The sequence below is a fragment of the Aquarana catesbeiana genome, linkage group LG05 (genome assembly GCF_042186555.1).
Source record: "Aquarana catesbeiana isolate 2022-GZ linkage group LG05, ASM4218655v1, whole genome shotgun sequence".
NCBI classification, from domain to species: domain Eukaryota; kingdom Metazoa; phylum Chordata; class Amphibia; order Anura; family Ranidae; genus Aquarana; species Aquarana catesbeiana.
Genome location: NC_133328.1, coordinates 457157560 through 457173738, shown reverse-complemented (window position 1 = coordinate 457173738; position 16179 = coordinate 457157560). Strand labels below are relative to the sequence as shown.

The 16179-nt window shown below is 43.4% G+C and overlaps 1 protein-coding gene and 1 long non-coding RNA gene across 2 annotated transcripts in view; one reads left to right on the top strand and one right to left on the bottom strand.

Moving 5' to 3' along the window:
• LOC141145058 (uncharacterized) overlaps positions 1–9096 on the top strand; it is a 50416-nt gene extending 41320 nt beyond the window's left edge. The window contains exon 2 of the long non-coding RNA XR_012244505.1: positions 2139–9096. This is a non-coding gene — a long non-coding RNA (uncharacterized lncRNA). The remainder of the gene's footprint in view (positions 1–2138) is intronic.
• APCDD1 (APC down-regulated 1) overlaps positions 1–15697 on the bottom strand; it is an 84366-nt gene extending 68669 nt beyond the window's left edge. Inside the window, 1 exon segment of the mRNA XM_073631337.1 lies at positions 15418–15697. Coding sequence (XP_073487438.1) covers positions 15418–15475 — 58 coding nt within the window. The 5' untranslated portion in view covers positions 15476–15697.
• Positions 15698–16179: the final 482 nt, after the last annotated feature.

The following is a 16179-nucleotide window of genomic DNA, read 5'->3' as shown; positions in this document are numbered from 1 at the left end:
CAACACCACGTTCCCTTCATTAGGGCTCAACACCACGCTCTCTTCATTAGGGCTCAACACCACGCTCCCTTCATTAGGGCTCAACACCAGACAAAACTTAGATGGACCTTACAGATCTATATTAAAGTCTTATTTAACTCCCCCCACACTCTATTCTGGTGCTCGTACCTGCATTTTTATGGTTTAACCACTTCAATACCGGGCACTTTCGCCCCATCCTGCCCAGGACAATTTTCAGCTTTCATTGCTGTCGCACTTTGAATGACAATTGCGCGGTCATACAACACTGTACCCAAACAACATTTTTATCATTTTCTTCCCACAAATAGAGCTTTCTTTTGGTGGTATTTGATCACCTGTGTAGTCTTTATTTTTTGCTAAACAAACTAAAAAAGAAATATTTGAAAAAAAAAAAGTTTTTCTTTGTTTCTGTTATAAAATTTTGTTTTCTCCTTCACTGATGAGCACTGATGAGGCAGCACTGATGGGCACGGATGAGGCAGCACTGATACTAATATGTAGAATTGATGGGCACTGATAAGCGGCACTGACATGCAGCACTGATAGGTGGCACTGATGGGCACTGATATGTGGCACTGACAGGTGGCACTAATGGGCACTGACATGCGGCACTGATGGGCACTGACAGACAGCACTGATAGGCAGCACTGATTGGCACTGACAGGCGGCACTGATGAACACTAATAGATGGCACTGATGGGCAGCACTGATGATGAGGTACTGACAGGTGTTACTGATGGGCACTGATTGGCACTGTGATTGGCACTGATTGACACTGAGGTGGACACTGACTGGAAGCTGATGGGCATGGATTTTCAGCTGTGGTGGGCACCTCTCTGGGGATGCGCTGATAATCAATGTGCTGATTATCAGCGCTGACCCCCCCTCTGACAGGGAGAGCCGCAATCGGATCTCCCTGTCAGCGTGAACCGAGGAAAGCCGTTTACCGGCACTTCCTGGTTCACATGATGATCAGCTGTAGTTGGTCACAACTGATCACATGGTAAGGAGCCTCCGTCAGAGGCTCCTTACCATGATTGGAGATGCAGTGTGTCAGACTGACACGCCGCACTACCGATCACTGCTCTGTCATATGACGTCCAGCAGGGGCGTTGCTAGGTCTACAAAAGATCTGGGGCTAGAGCCTATAGCAGCATAGTAAAGAAAGTCATACGCTTGGGCGGGCATACACATGTATATAATATACGTACGTAAGTGTGTGTGTGTGTGTGTATATCCCCAGAGAGCCCCCCCACTTACATCAGGGTTCCCGGAGAGACCCCCTTACATCAGGGTCCCCGGAGAGCCCCCCTTACATCAGGGTCCCCAGACAGTCACCCCCTCCCCTTGGGGACCCCTGCAGAGACTCGGGGCTATGGGCCCCAGATTCTGGGCTATAGCCCCAAAAGCCACCCCCTAGCAACTCCACTGAAGTCCAGTCAGGATAACAGAACCACCACCCGACCGTCATTCTGCTATAGGCCGGGCGGGAAGTGGTTAGGAAAGTCAACAATAGTCTCCATATTTCTGTCTTTACAGGTTTCCTTCAAGGGTAGTGTATTTTTAAAGGAGAACTATAGGCAAAACTTTTTTTTTATCATTTTGGATAGTGTAAGGGAGGGTTATAACCCTTCTCAGTTTTAGTTTTGTCATCTGAGTCCCATTGGGGAGATTTACCTTCACATCCTAACATACAATCAAAACAGGAAGTGAGAGAAAATGCCTGCAAATTAATTATTTAGGCCACCCAGGTCACCCTCTTTTACTTTTCTTGCAACAACCCAAAACTTGGGATTTGTGTTCCACTGTGGATATTTCCCCTTCACTTCCTCTCCCATAGCCAAAGAGGAAGTGAGAGGAAATCCCTGGTTGTCACCAGAACCAGTGTCCCAACTGGAAGATTTCCCCTCTATTACTATGTGGGGACAATCCAAAATGTGGGTTTTTTTCTTGCTGTCTGTGTCCCCTTTAGGGTGAACCTCCCTAAAGGGGACACAGACAGCAATAAAAGCCTGCCAGGGAGTCTACTCCCTCTCCACTCTATCTGAAACTTAAATATTTTTTTTTGCCTTTAGTTCTACTTTAATTAATACCGTCCCTTCTGCCTGTTTCTCCAGCACAGGAATGTCTTCAGCACATCTGATCTTTTTCAGACATCTTTCTGGACAGTTTCTGAAAATAACATTTACAAAAAAAAAAAAAAAGTGTGTGAACAGAATGAGCTAAAAGCACGGGCAAAAACTTCTGAAAGAACAGGAGAAAAAAAAGAATTGGAACAAATCTCTGGCAAGCAGGTTCCGACAACGCTCTAGATTGATTGGATATCACAAGGCGGAGGATAAACAGCTGGGATTAATGCACTAAAGTCAAACAGCATGCTCCTGGCAAGCAACTCTTCTCATGGCTCACAAGGAAATCATATTCTTCATTCAAACACCGCTAAATACGTGCTGACTGAGCCGAGCGAGCACAAAGAAAAGCTTGCAAACAAAACTGACAAGGAGAACTTTACCTTCAAACCAATGTGATAAATGCCTGGATTGCTCTGCAAGATTGTTAGACATAATTTCTTTCAGTCCACTAAGCACTAAGGGAAATCAACTGACTGAAGAATGACAATGGAGGCAACGCAGCATTACGAATACAGTGCTAACTAAGAAAACACTGCTAAGTGCCCCTAAGCCTGTGCTTGCACAACCAATACTAATAATCGCAAACATGAAACTGTTGTATGTCTCCACCACCCCCTTGTCACTCAGCCTTCTCATAAACAAACTATGGGAAAGTGGGCCTCATTTATCAGAAAATGTCTGGGGTGCCCAGAACAGCCAGTAAGAGCCCACCCTGTATATTTTCAGGGCATGCTAAAGTACGTACATTTGTCATGAGAGAAATATATAGGCTGCCATTACTAGCCTTGTGTCCCTCTTCACCCTAAAGTATAAGCCTAGGTTCACATCTATGCGTTTTTTTAGTGCAGTCCATTTAACATTGTTTCCTAATGGACACGTTCACATCTATGCATTTTTCAGCTGCTGCGTTTTTGGAAAGGGTCAGGGACTTTTGTTTCCCCGCAGCAGATTGCGTTTTGTGTGTAATAGACTTCACATTTTTGATGCATTTTGCATTTTTTTAGGAAATAGGAAAGTAAGACAGTTCTGTTCATGTAGTGCGACTTTAATGTGACTTTACACTCTCTGGCACTCAAATAGCATCAAATTAGTGCAAAACCTTTATGCGTCCAAAGTCGCATGTTAGGGTTAAGGGCTGGGGTTAATGGCTAGGGTTAAATGTTAGGGTTAAGGGCTTGGGTTAGGGTTAAGGGCTAGGGTTAAGGTTAGAGTTTGGGTTAACATTTAACCCTAACCCTAACCCTTAAAGAGGTTGTAAACCTCCATGTTCAAGTTGTACCTATAGGCAACGCTGTATCCTGGCCTAGGCCAACAAGGCCCAGGCCTAGGGCAGCACTTTGCAGGGGGGCAGCACAGAAAGAGTCCCCGCCGACTTGCGCTACACTGTTAGTGTAGCGCCAGTCTTATGGGGTGGACTGGGCTGAGAGGCAAATTAGTCTAGCGCCCCCATAAAGCGGCCGCACTGCTTCCGGTATGCGGGCGGCCGGCATTCAGCAACTGTGGGAGGGAGGGGGCGTCGCTTCTAATTTCGACTTTCCTATCATCCTGGACCACACACCTTCCTGACTGTGCTATATGGTTTCTGCTGCACCATTGGCATGGTTATATCTTCTTAGTCCTCTCCATAAAATTATCAGAAATTTGTGCTTAAAGTAGAACTATAGGCAACACTTTTTTTTTTCATTTTGAATAGAATAAGGGAGGGTTATAGCCCCTGTCAGTTTATTTTTTACTATCCCTGTCCCATTGCAGAGATTTCATCTTCACTTCCTGCCCCATAGCCAAACAGGAAGTTAGGGGAAATCTATGTAAATTAAGGGAATCCATTGCCCCCCCCCCAGGCCCTCAGAACTAGTCCCCACTCTAAAATTTTTGGGCGGGTCTTAAACAGCAAGGGGTGAGGCCTTGACAGGAAGGGGTGGGTCATATTTAAATTAGAGGGTGCACGAGTTTAGTCAGGCCTAGGGCAGCACAAAACCTAAATACACTACTGCCTATAGGTAAGCCTATAATAAGGCTTACCTATAGGTACAGTAAATGTCTCCTAAACGTGCAATGTTTAGATGATATTTACTTTGTACTGTGCCGATGATGTCATCGGTGCATGCGCTGTGAAGAAATGCCGTGCCGTTTCTTCACTAGCGAGTGCCGTGACTGGCGGCTCCCACGCATAACGTCACGCGACTCTGGCCAGTGACAGAGCCGGAGTCCGCAGGAAGGAAGAGGGGCGAACATGAATGCGGCCTCCAGCGGGGACAGCGCGGGCTTCGTCTGCAGGTAAGTATCACATAATGTGCTAGTATGCGATGCATACTAGCACATTGTGCTTTTACTTTGCAGGGAACAAAACGGAAGCAAAACCCATTGGGGTTTACTTCCTCTTTAACCCTAACCCTAGCCCTTAACCCTAACCTTAACATTAGACTTTGGACAGATAAAGGTTCCTGCACTACTTTGATGGAACTTTGGTGTGACTTTGATGCTACTTGAGGGGCAGAGAGTGTAAAGTTGCACATTAAAGTCGCACTACGTGAACAGAACTGTCATACTTTTCTATTAGCAAAAAAAAAAAAAAAAAAAGCAAAACGCATGTTCAAAAGCACAAAACACACCAGAAAAACACATCAACCGAAACCTGCATAGATGTGAACCTATCCTAAGTGATGTTACCCTGACTTGCCCCCTTCCCTCTCTTGCAGTTGGATATCAATGTTTTTTTTTCTACTGGTGCCATGTATTTGTGCTCCTTAGTTCTTGCTCCTCATTGAGAATGATGTTCCCCCCCACCCCCTTTTGCACGTGCACAAATGTGCAGCAGGGCTTCAAGTCCCAAATGAGCCCTGCGGCACATCTGCACACACGCAGGTTTTTCCTGACTATGTGGGCACATGTGGGGCAAAGACAGTTATTAGGGAAGTCCCACGATGTTGCTGTCTTTGAACATGCGCAGGAAATTACATTATATTCTGAATACTTCTGCCAGGACCCAAAGGCCAGGCAGAGCCCTTTGGTACATCTGCGCGCACACTACAATGGCGGTGTAGTACTGAGCGAGACTGAAGTTCCATTTTAAGGTAGAAAGAAAGACAATTCTTTTCTTAGTTTTGGATAGAGCAGAGAGGAATTAGAACACCTAATTTATTGCTGTCTGTGTCCCCGTGTCAACCTCTCTATTTGTCCTATGATCATCATTATAAAGAGTGAAAGTGAAAGAAAATCCCTAATTTTCAGTGCCAGAACAAGAACTGAAGGAAAACGTTCCACTGGGTTGGTACTAATTCTGGTTACCCTGGTGTCTACTAGGGATTTTCCTTTGCAGGGATTTCCTCTCACTTCCTGTTTTGGCTATGGGACAGGAAGTGAAGGGAGATATCTGCAATGGGACAAAGATGGCAGAAAAAATGACAGGGTTTATAACCTTATAAAAAAAAAATTATAAAATAAAGTTTGCTTTAAAGCAAAACTAAACACTTTTATCCTTAAAGAATAACTAAAGGCAAAACTTTTTTTTTAAGTTTTTGATAGCGTGAAAAGGGATTAGAACACCGGTCAGTTTTTATTGCTGTCTGTGCCCCCATTAGGGAGATTCACCCTTTCTATTTTATCCTGTTTACCATTAACATTGAAAAGGAAAGTAAAAGAAAATCCCAAATTTTGGGTTGTCCCGTGAAAGTAATAGAAGGGAAATCTTCCCATGGGGACACTAGTTCTGGAGACCTGGGGGTCCCCAAGGATTTCCCTTAATTTGCAGGGATTTTCTTTCACTTCCTGTTTGGCTATGAGACACAGACAGTGAAAAAAAAACTGACAAGGGTTATAACCCTTCCTTACTCTATCCAAAATGTAAAAAAAAAATTGGCTATAGTTATTATTACTATTATACAGGATTTATATAGCGCTAACAGTTTGCGCAGCACTTTCCAACAGTAGGGCAGACAATACAATTACAATACAATTCAATACAGAAAGAATCAGAGGGCCCTACTCGTTAGAGCTTACAATCGAATGCTGTGTACACACAGGCGGACTTTTCGGCATCAAAGGTCCGACGGTCTTTCCGACGGACTTTCGACGGACTTTTGACGGACTTCCGACGGACTTTCGAACGAACGGACTTGCCTACACACAATCATACCAAAGTCCGGCGGATTCGTACGTGATGACGTACGACCGGACTAAAATAAGGAAGTTGATAGCCAGTAGCCAATAGCTGCCCTAGCGTTGGTTTTCGTCCGTCGGACTATTATACAGACGAGCGGATTTTTCGTCCGAACTCGAGTCCGTCGGAAAGATTTGAAACATGTTCCAAATCTAAAGTCCGTCAGATTTTCGCCCGGAAAAGTCCGCTGCAGGTCCGATGAAGCCCACACACGGTTGGATTGTCAGATTCGTCCCGTCGGACCAGTCCGGTCGAAAAGTCCACCCGTGTGTACGCAGCATGAGCCTCTATTTTGATCTGTGGCTGCAATTATGTTGCCCATGTGATCAGCTATGACACCAGCCATTTCATGCCTTGATGGTTGGTTGACAGCACAAGCAGCTGTGATAGTTATCATTTACAACATGCCTTGAAAGTAACTGTTTTGGAAAACAGTCAAATCAATGGGTTTAGTTCCCCTTTAAGTCACTGACCAAGAATGACTATGCAGATTAGAAGTTTGAACTTCATTCTGACTTTCCTGATATATAGTTGTTTCAGGTTAGTGTATCAAAAAGTAATGAAGATAAAAACAGCCCGCCAACTTTTTTTCTGAGCAATGGTGACATCCATAGCTCCCCCCAGTACAAGTCTCCTTAAGCCTAGGTTCACACTGACAGCGGGATTGAATTCATGCGAGTTCAGCTGAACTCACACGATTTCATACCCGCATGTCAGTCCAACTTCGTGGGGGGGGGTTTCAGAGACATGTGAGCGGGTCCCGGACAGATGTCTATTGAAATCGTTCCCCGAAGTCGCCAAAAGTAGTAACGCAACTACTTTTGGGAATCAGTGTGGTGCCGCAAAGTCGGCATTACACTGATTCGGACAGTGCTATTGCAATAGCTGCCGATTTGTCAATTTGCATCAATGTGAACCTAGGCTAAAAGCAGAAAACAATAAACTTGTATGGTTGGTGTAGACATATGAACTATTATTGTTTATAAAGCAGTTTTTACTGAACGTTACCTCTGTTAGAATTACCCTGCTGTTTAAGACGTTAGCTGCAAGTTAACTGTTGGGGTCAAAACTTTGTAAAGTTTTAATTCTAGGGTTGGATGTTCAGCCAGACCACAAAATGCTTCAAAGATATGTTTATCATGATCAAGCGATGGACATTCCCTGGCTGCACCAGAAAATTGCCAACCACAATATGATTGGTAACTGGCTACAAAGCTCACCCCTATCTTTTCTTCAGTTTTTAGAAATCAACACCCAAGCCTCTTAAGTAGAACTTTAGGCAAAACTTTTTATTTTTATTTCGGATAAAGTAAAGGAGGGTTTTTTTTGCCATCTGTGTCCCATTGGACAGATTTACCTTCACAAAATTAGGGAATCTCTTGGGGCCTCCCAGGTCACCAGAACTTGCATCCCCATTGGATGATTTCCTCTCTGTTACTGTTCTAGGGGTAACCCAAAATTGGGGATTTTCTTTTACTTTCGATGCTAATGGTAAACAGGACATATAGAGAGGGTGAATCTCCCTATAAGAGGCAGAGGTAGCAATAAAAAGCTGATAGGTATTCTAATCCATCTCCACTCTATCCAAAGCTAAACAAAAATGTTTGCCTTTAGTTATATTTTAAACTGTATTTCTCCTTTTGCAGTCATATTTAAGGAATGCCACTTTTTATTATATAACTATAACTTTTGAATATTTTTTAATCTTAAGCATTAAAATGATTAATATTATTATAATTATTTTATTTTGTTGGTTATGTGTTCCCATTCAACCAGCATATCTAAAACGAATTTAAAAAATATTTATTGCCTGTCTAACAGTTTTATACATAGGACTCTATTGGGAGTTTGTTTTCATCTTTTTCACATTAGATTGCAATGAGTAATTGGAGACAGATTTTAGGGGCAGATCTGAAAGTGCATTAATAACACAGTGTGCACCCCAAGCCTTGAGATCTTAAAAGCGGTGTTCCGCCCCCCCCAAAAAAAAATAAAAATCCAGCAGCTACACATACTGCAGCTGCTGGTTTTTAACAAGAGTACACTTACCTGTCCTGGAGTCCCGCGATGTCAGCACCGCAGCTGATGTTTCCATCAGCTGTTGGGTGCTGCCGCCGCCATTCCGGGTAAGGGTAGCCTAATGACTTCACGCCAGGAACCCTACTGCGCATGCGCGAGGCCCCGATCCTCTCTCCTACTGGCCCGGCGACAGGGAGAGGAGGAAAGAGCCTTGCAGTGATGTCACGGGGCGCGGCCTGGACTCCCGGAAGTGGGAACAGGATACCTGTCAAAGACAGGTATCCTGTCCCCCCTCCCCCCCGAAAGGTGCCAATTCTGGCACCGGAGGGGGAGAGGAGACAAATGAGTGGAAGTTCCACTTTTGGGTGGAACTAATATGTTAGAACAGACAGTGTCCAAATCTAGTTACAACTGATAATGAGGTCTGCCAGCACATTACAGATGTTCCTAATTATGGTAAACATAACTCCCCAACCCTCTATTGAACATTAAATAAAAGTGGAGATCCAAGCAGGATTTTTCCACAAGTAAAAAATGTAAGCGGTGTTTTTAATTTCTTTTTTTTGATGTTTTGTTATGCGAATGGGAACATGTAACAAATATAAAGTAGGTGTTATCTCGATCTGGCTGCAAAAGTTGAAATACGCTGTAAGTTATCTCTTCAATGGCGTTATACAATGGAATTCTGCATGTTATCCCTGCAGGGACCAAGCTGTTAATATGAAGGAGAGAGTGTGGAATAAATAAACGGTGGAATTCTGAAAATTCTTTCGATTATGAAATAACGGCATATTCTACAAAGAGTTTTACACTGAGAGGGTAGTTTATTAAAGCTCTGAAAACGTGATTGTTGAACTAGACCAGCAAACGTGTTTAGTCAAACATTCAGCCGAGCGTGGCATAATACAGTACACTTTAAAGATCTTTTTTTTTTTTTAATTCGCCCGCAGTGTTTAAAATTCCTATACATAAAAGGGGCATTTAAAGCACACATGATAGTTATCAAAGAGGAAAAAGATATTTCAGGTTATTCTCTATGTATAACATATACGAGATAAGATTCATCCGCCAAATTGTTCTCCTTTCCTATGAACGTAACTTTTACACTTGAATATGCTGCATATACTATTAACCGCACTTCTTTATTCTTTGCATCGGAATCTTTGATCAAATGATACTTGTACAAACATATGGTGGACTTCAAATTGCCAGTTTTTAAACTTTTCTTCACCGGTTGCGTAGAATGCTTAATGCATGATCTGTCTTTTTAATTAATCCCACAACAGTTTAAAGTAAACCCAAGACGGAAAATGTGATACATTGCAGCCACCAGTCCTTAGATGTGATGATTGCATTCTGTTTCTTTTTTAAGCTTTTTTCTCTTTATTTTCACCTGATAAGCCTGCCAGCAACACACTACCAGTTCTAAGGTGACAACGCTCACTCACTGTACTGTACTGCGTTGTCACTTCTAGCTCCTGATTTGGACTACAGAACACCTCCCTGCCAACCCCCACCCCCATCTTTATATCATGGGAGAAGGGGTTCTGTAGTCCTGCAAGGGCTACCCAGGCAAAGCTAATGACACTGCTTGAGATTTTTTATTAAAGTGGAGGCAGAGTGCACAGGATGTTATGGACTGCCCAGATTTTTGGCAGGATCAACAGGTATCTCTATGTATCTGCAGAGACAAATCAAGGAGAAATGTGCATGTATTGGAGAGATGTATTGAATACATTTTTTTTATTTGCCCAAACATACAATTTAATGATCTGCCCTGGTAAAATTATCATTCAACATCAAATGCTTACACCAGGGGTAGGCAACCTAGGGCCCTCTAGATGTTGCAGAACTGCAAGTCCCATCATGCCTCTGGGAGTAATTGTAACTACCAGCCTTGCAATGCGTCATGGGAAATGTAGTTCCACAACAGCTGGAGGGCCCCAGGTTGCCTATCCCTGGCTTAGATGGATCAAACTCTCAGGGTTGTAATGAAGCCATGCAAGTTCTGGTCTAGTATTGATTTTTCCATCAGGGATCGTGGTTCCCTTGTTTTATTAGCTTAGCACATTTGAGGGCTCATTTACACCAGTGCGACATTCTACTGGTGTGTGCTGTGAAAGGAGCAATTCTGGTGCACCATAAATCATGCATTGCGCTGTTTACTTTTGTTTTTTTTTTTTTACATTTCATTCATCTTTATTTACTGCAGCAGACTGTAATGTGGTGTGGTGCATCACAACACGCTCTGCTGAAAATAGGAACGTATTTCCTACTTCTTTTTAGCAATGTATGGCCTACTTTATTTTTAGTGAACTGAAAACATGGGAGTGCCTTGTCTATGCATTGGGGATGCAAAACTGTAAACTGCTTTATCTATGCATTGCGACAGTGATGGGCAAGATTTCCCAGCACAGCCCAACATATACAGTATACCTCCCAACATTTTGAGATGGGAATGAGGGACACCTACTTGCAAATGTATGTAGGCATAGGACACGCCCCCCCTGACACACCCCCTTTAAAGGAGAATTAACCCAAAAAAAAGGTTAAATAAAGCCACAAGGACTTTTTTGCCACGCCTATTCCTTTATATTGGCTTTTAACATTTACAAATGCAGCAATTTAGAATTTAGATGAAAGGTTTAGCACTGGGAAACACTTTTTGAAAGCTAAAAAAGTGCATTTTATATACAACTCTATAGATCAGACCAAAATGAGGCACAAATGAGGGGGAAAGAGGGACATTGCTCCAAATCAGGGACAGTCCCACGAAATCAGGGACAGTTGGGAGCTATGTATGTTGTGAATGAGTCCTTAGTGCCATCAGTAAGGGTAAATTAAAGTGAATTCAGCTAGCCAGAGATGGTGATCAATCATCTGTCAGTCCTTGAACACACTGGGACCTGCTAATGTACATGCATGACTAGGTGCAGGCACTGTGAGAAGAACAAAGATTGCACTGGGTCACCCAAACATTTCCCAACAGGCTGAAAAGTCTATCAGCAAAAACATTCAATGCTAATCTTGGCAATTATAGTTTTTCCCCACCAGATAATACCACGAGTCGCCCAATTCTTCCCCAAGGGTCATTCGTGGACATTTTGCTTATGTTATATTATATTAAAGTGGTTCTAAAGGATGAAGGTTTTTTACCTTTACGTATTCTATGCATGAAGGTAATAAACCTTCTGTGTGCAGCCCCCCCCCAATCCCTACCTGAGCCCCCTCTGATCCAGCATGGTTTACAATAGCCTTGGCTGGATGGGGACTCTCCCTCCTCATTGGCTGAGACAGCAGCGGGAGCCCGTTGGCTCCCACTGCTGTCAATCACAGCCAGTAGGCCAATGAGGAGAGAGCGTGGGGGGGGGTCTTATGGACGCAGGTCGGGTCGGGAGTGAGCGGGTTGGGAGTGAGTACGCAGCGGTGCCCCCAGGGGAAGCAGCTTTCTCTGGGGGCACTGCTCGAGGGGGAGGAGCCAGGTGCGGCAGCAAGGGACCCGAAAAGAAGAGGATCGGGGCTGCTGTGTGCAAAACCATTGCACAGAGCAGGTAAGTATAACATGTTTGTTATTTTAGAAAAAAAAACAAAAACTAGGCTTTAATATTACTTTAATTTAGCACAAGTGTGAAATAATTTAAAATTTTGCTTATGAAAAAATAACACATTTAGGGGGTGACTAAGTCACCAAAGTCGCACAGTTTCAAATGCAACTTTCATGTGACTTTACACTCTCTGGCACTCAAGTCGCATCAAAATATAGTGCATATATTGGAATGGATGCCGTTGAAATCAATAAGCTGTGACTTGTCATGCAACTTTATGTATCCAAAGTCGCATGACAATTTTAAAAAGAGCCTCAAACTGAAATTTTCCTTCCCTTTATTAAACACTAATTGCTCTACTAGAGAATTTAAATAAATAGAAACTTCTCCAGCATACGGATGTTTTAAGTAAACACGTTTACGTCCCAATGATGGCAGTCTACTTCTATAGTAAATCTCTCTTTATACAGTATTGGGAAACATGCAGCTAGAGGGGCTCACAAGTGAACTCCGGCCCTGTGGTTTCTACTTTACCATCTATAATCAAATACAGGAAATATGAATAATAAATCAAGAACCTTCATGGAGTGCATTTACTTTCCATTCAAGAATAATCCACACCAATGTATACTATAATAAACAAGCTTTAAAAACCAAAGCTATTTAATTATCGGATATGTAATTATTAAGCAGAAGAGTAGCAGAAGGTCAGATTCCAGAGGACACTCATTGTGACAGATCATCTGATCTATGGATTTGTCACGGTTAGAGATATATTTTATTTGACATCAAATATGGCAACATTTTATCATTAATAAACCTCAACTGTAACATATACCCCGATAACAAACCAAGACTCCCCCCTACACATTGGGCCGTCTAAATGCAGTGCATGAAGGCAAATTAAAAAGTTTAATATACCAACTCTATAAAGAACGCACTTATCACACAGGATTTACAACCCTTGGCTGGTAAGGTGCCTACAGACACGAGGCGGTCCAGGTAATATGAAGGATCACTGCACCAACACTGGGCAAACTTTTATGTTTATGGAGATGGGAAGGCAAGCACCGCAGCCACCAGCCTGTTACTGGTGAAAGCAAAACTGAAAAAGGCTGAAATGGGCATCACAGAGCTTGCTGCATTTTACCATACAGACTAGTGTGAGCCTAGCCTTAGGTATAGTTCACACTGGCGCACTGCGGTTTGGCCGCAGATGGGGTGCAGCACAGTCTACCTGCAGTTTTATTTGTGGGTTAGCCACGGTTTCCTTTAGACATCCATTATGTTCTTCGTTTTTTGGTGCGTTATCTGAAAGCGCACCAAAAAATGCAGCATGCTGGACTTTTGGTGCACTTTCAGAAAATGTGACAAAAACGCGGGATATAATAGAAGTCTATGGAAAAATACGGGGTAACCCGCACGAAAACCGCAGGTACGCTGTGCTGCACCCAAGCTGCGGCCAGACTGTGGTACGGCATCATGACAGCGGCTTTAGAGAGGCACCTGTTCAGCAACACAAAAAACTCCAATTGTGATACCTAATGGGCAACTCCAAGGGCCCATTCACACTAGAAACTGCACATCTACTTTTATTTTATTTTGTTTTTATGTTATTTTGTATTTATTTTATTTTGTTTTTATTTTGTTTTGTTTTTATTTTCGTTTTTATTTTGTGCACATCTACGGCGTGTTTTGTCATTGCACAGATGTATTTTATTTATTTATTTATTTCAGGTACTTGTATAGCGCCATCAATTTACACAGCGCTTTACCTTTACATTTTACATTCACATACAGTCCTTGCCCTGAAGGAACTTACAATCTAAGGTCCCTAACTCACATTCATACATACTAGGGCCAATTTAGACAGGATCCAATTAACCTACCAGCATGTCTTTAGAGTGTGGGAGGAAACCGGAGTACCCGGAGGAAACCCACACAGGCACAGGGAGAACATGCAAACTCCAGGCAGTTGGTGTTGTGGTCACAATTCAAACCAGCGACCCTTTTTGCTGCTGGGTGAAAGTGCTATCCACTTAGTTGTGCTGCCCATGTATGCATTTGATGTGCATTTTTATGCGCATTCACATGCGGTTGATGTACGTTTTTCTATCTGCACTTGTCTTGTGAGGTCATACATTACTGCAACATGTGGTAATTTGCGCAACATGCATTGCCGCATCGCAGTGTCATTCGCTGTAAATGAACCAAGGCAATGCACCTGTGTTGTAGTGCGCAGGTATAGTCATGTGTGATTGTATATATGTTAGGGGTGTGTTAGCTGCCCATTCATTTTAGATGGGCTGCCTTAACACAACGTGCGTTATCACGCAACAAAATATGCGTTAATGCACATGTGTTAATGCACTGCAAAAAAGTAAATAGGCTCCTAATCTCCTGCGCATACATTTCAAAGCAATGACCCTTCTTTATAAGGACCCATTCACAACCAATAGCAGGGGTCTCAAACTGGCGGCCTTCCAGCTGTTGCAGAACTACAAGTCCCATCATGTCTCTGCCTGTGGGAGTCATGCTTGTAGCTGTTAGCCTTGCAACGGCTCATGGGACTTGTAGTTCTGCAACAGCTGGAGGGCCGCCAGTTTGAGACCCCTGCAATAAAGCATTGCCCGTTCAATGTAAGAAGAAGGCAATTGGCCCTACGTCCTATTGGTTGGTTGGTGTGCACTGAAAGAAGTAGGACATGTTGCTATTTTGCACAGGGCATTTCAGCGCACTGTAAAGCACTGCAACAATAGCATTAAGAAGTTTTAAATATTTTTATTTTTATTTTTTAAAGTAAAGCAACGTGATGTCTGTACACAATGCACAGCGAGTGTTAAACTGGCCATACACTATACAATTTTCTCATTCAATTTTCTTTAGATTTACCTTCAACTACGTAGTGCAAGGGCCTGCCTGATTGCCTACAAATTGAAAGTGTTTAGGTTTGACCTCATATTATATAGTTTTGGTAAATCTAAAGGAAAACTGCACAAAAATTGTAATAATGTATGGTCAGCCTTAAAATGCACACCCGTGTGCATGCGTTATATTATACACACATCAATTCATGCCCATAAGAATGGGCCCTAAGTGTTTTTTTTTTATAAAAAGGTAGTTGAGTAGTACAAACAACCTTAGGGGAGTTTTTTCTTGATTTATGATTACAAACAACATGATACAATGCATCATAAAATGAGAAAACACACAACAATTTAAAGGGTCATCCCACATGTCTCTCTGACTCCCCACTGGCCAGGAGCTGAAGAGACAAGATCACACAAGATCACAGGTCCACTCATCTGCCCTGACCATTACAAACTTCATGCTCCCTTCCAAAGATTTATTTTATGTGGACTGCTGCAGCAAGAGGAGTGAGACTGCAAGGCAGATCAGAGCAGCTCTGTTTTCTAGGAGAAGGTGCTGTGACAGTACCGGTTAGACATCTGATATTAAGGGGGATCCAGCCCACCATAGCAGCCCGATGACCCCCCCCCCCCCATTCCTCCATGAGGTTCTATGAGGACAGGACACATACCGGAGACGATGATCACTGTCAGGAGGACAGATCTGAGCCCCGGGCAGGACATCTCCATAATATCTCCTGAGATCAAGTAATCCTCCCCCGATACAATCCACACACAGCTCGCTGTACGATGTACACTATAATCCAGATCAGGCCGATGGATCCATGTGTGTATGGAGAAGATCCGATCCTCCGGTACAGCGATCAGCAGACTGCAAGCCCCGGCTCACCGTCCTTGTCTACAGAATAGTGGCAGAGCCCGGCTCTATTCTCTGCATTATAAACAGAGGGGCGTGTGGGGGAGGAGGGCTCAACTCCATCCTGCTCTGCAATCACGACCCAGCTACTGCCTGCTATGGATCTTCTCACTCTGCTCTACCACCATCCTCTATAGGGGGACCGGGGCTGGTCCTCATTGTCACCTATAACATCCTCTATGGAGGGACAAGGCAGGGATAGTCCTCAGTGTCACCTATACCATCCTCTATGGAGGGACCAAGGCAGGAATAGTCCTCAGTGTCACCTATACCATCCTCTATGGAGGGACCAAGGCAGGGATAGTCCTCAGTGTCACCTATACCATCCTCTATGGAGGGACAAAGGCAGGGATAGTCCTCAGTGTCACCTATACCATCCTCTATGGAGGGACCAAGGCTGGGATAGTCCTCAATGTCACCTATACCATCCTCTATGGAGGGACCAATGCTGGGTTATTCCTCAATGTCACCTATACCATCCTCTATGGAGGGACCAAGGCAGGGATAGTCCTCAATG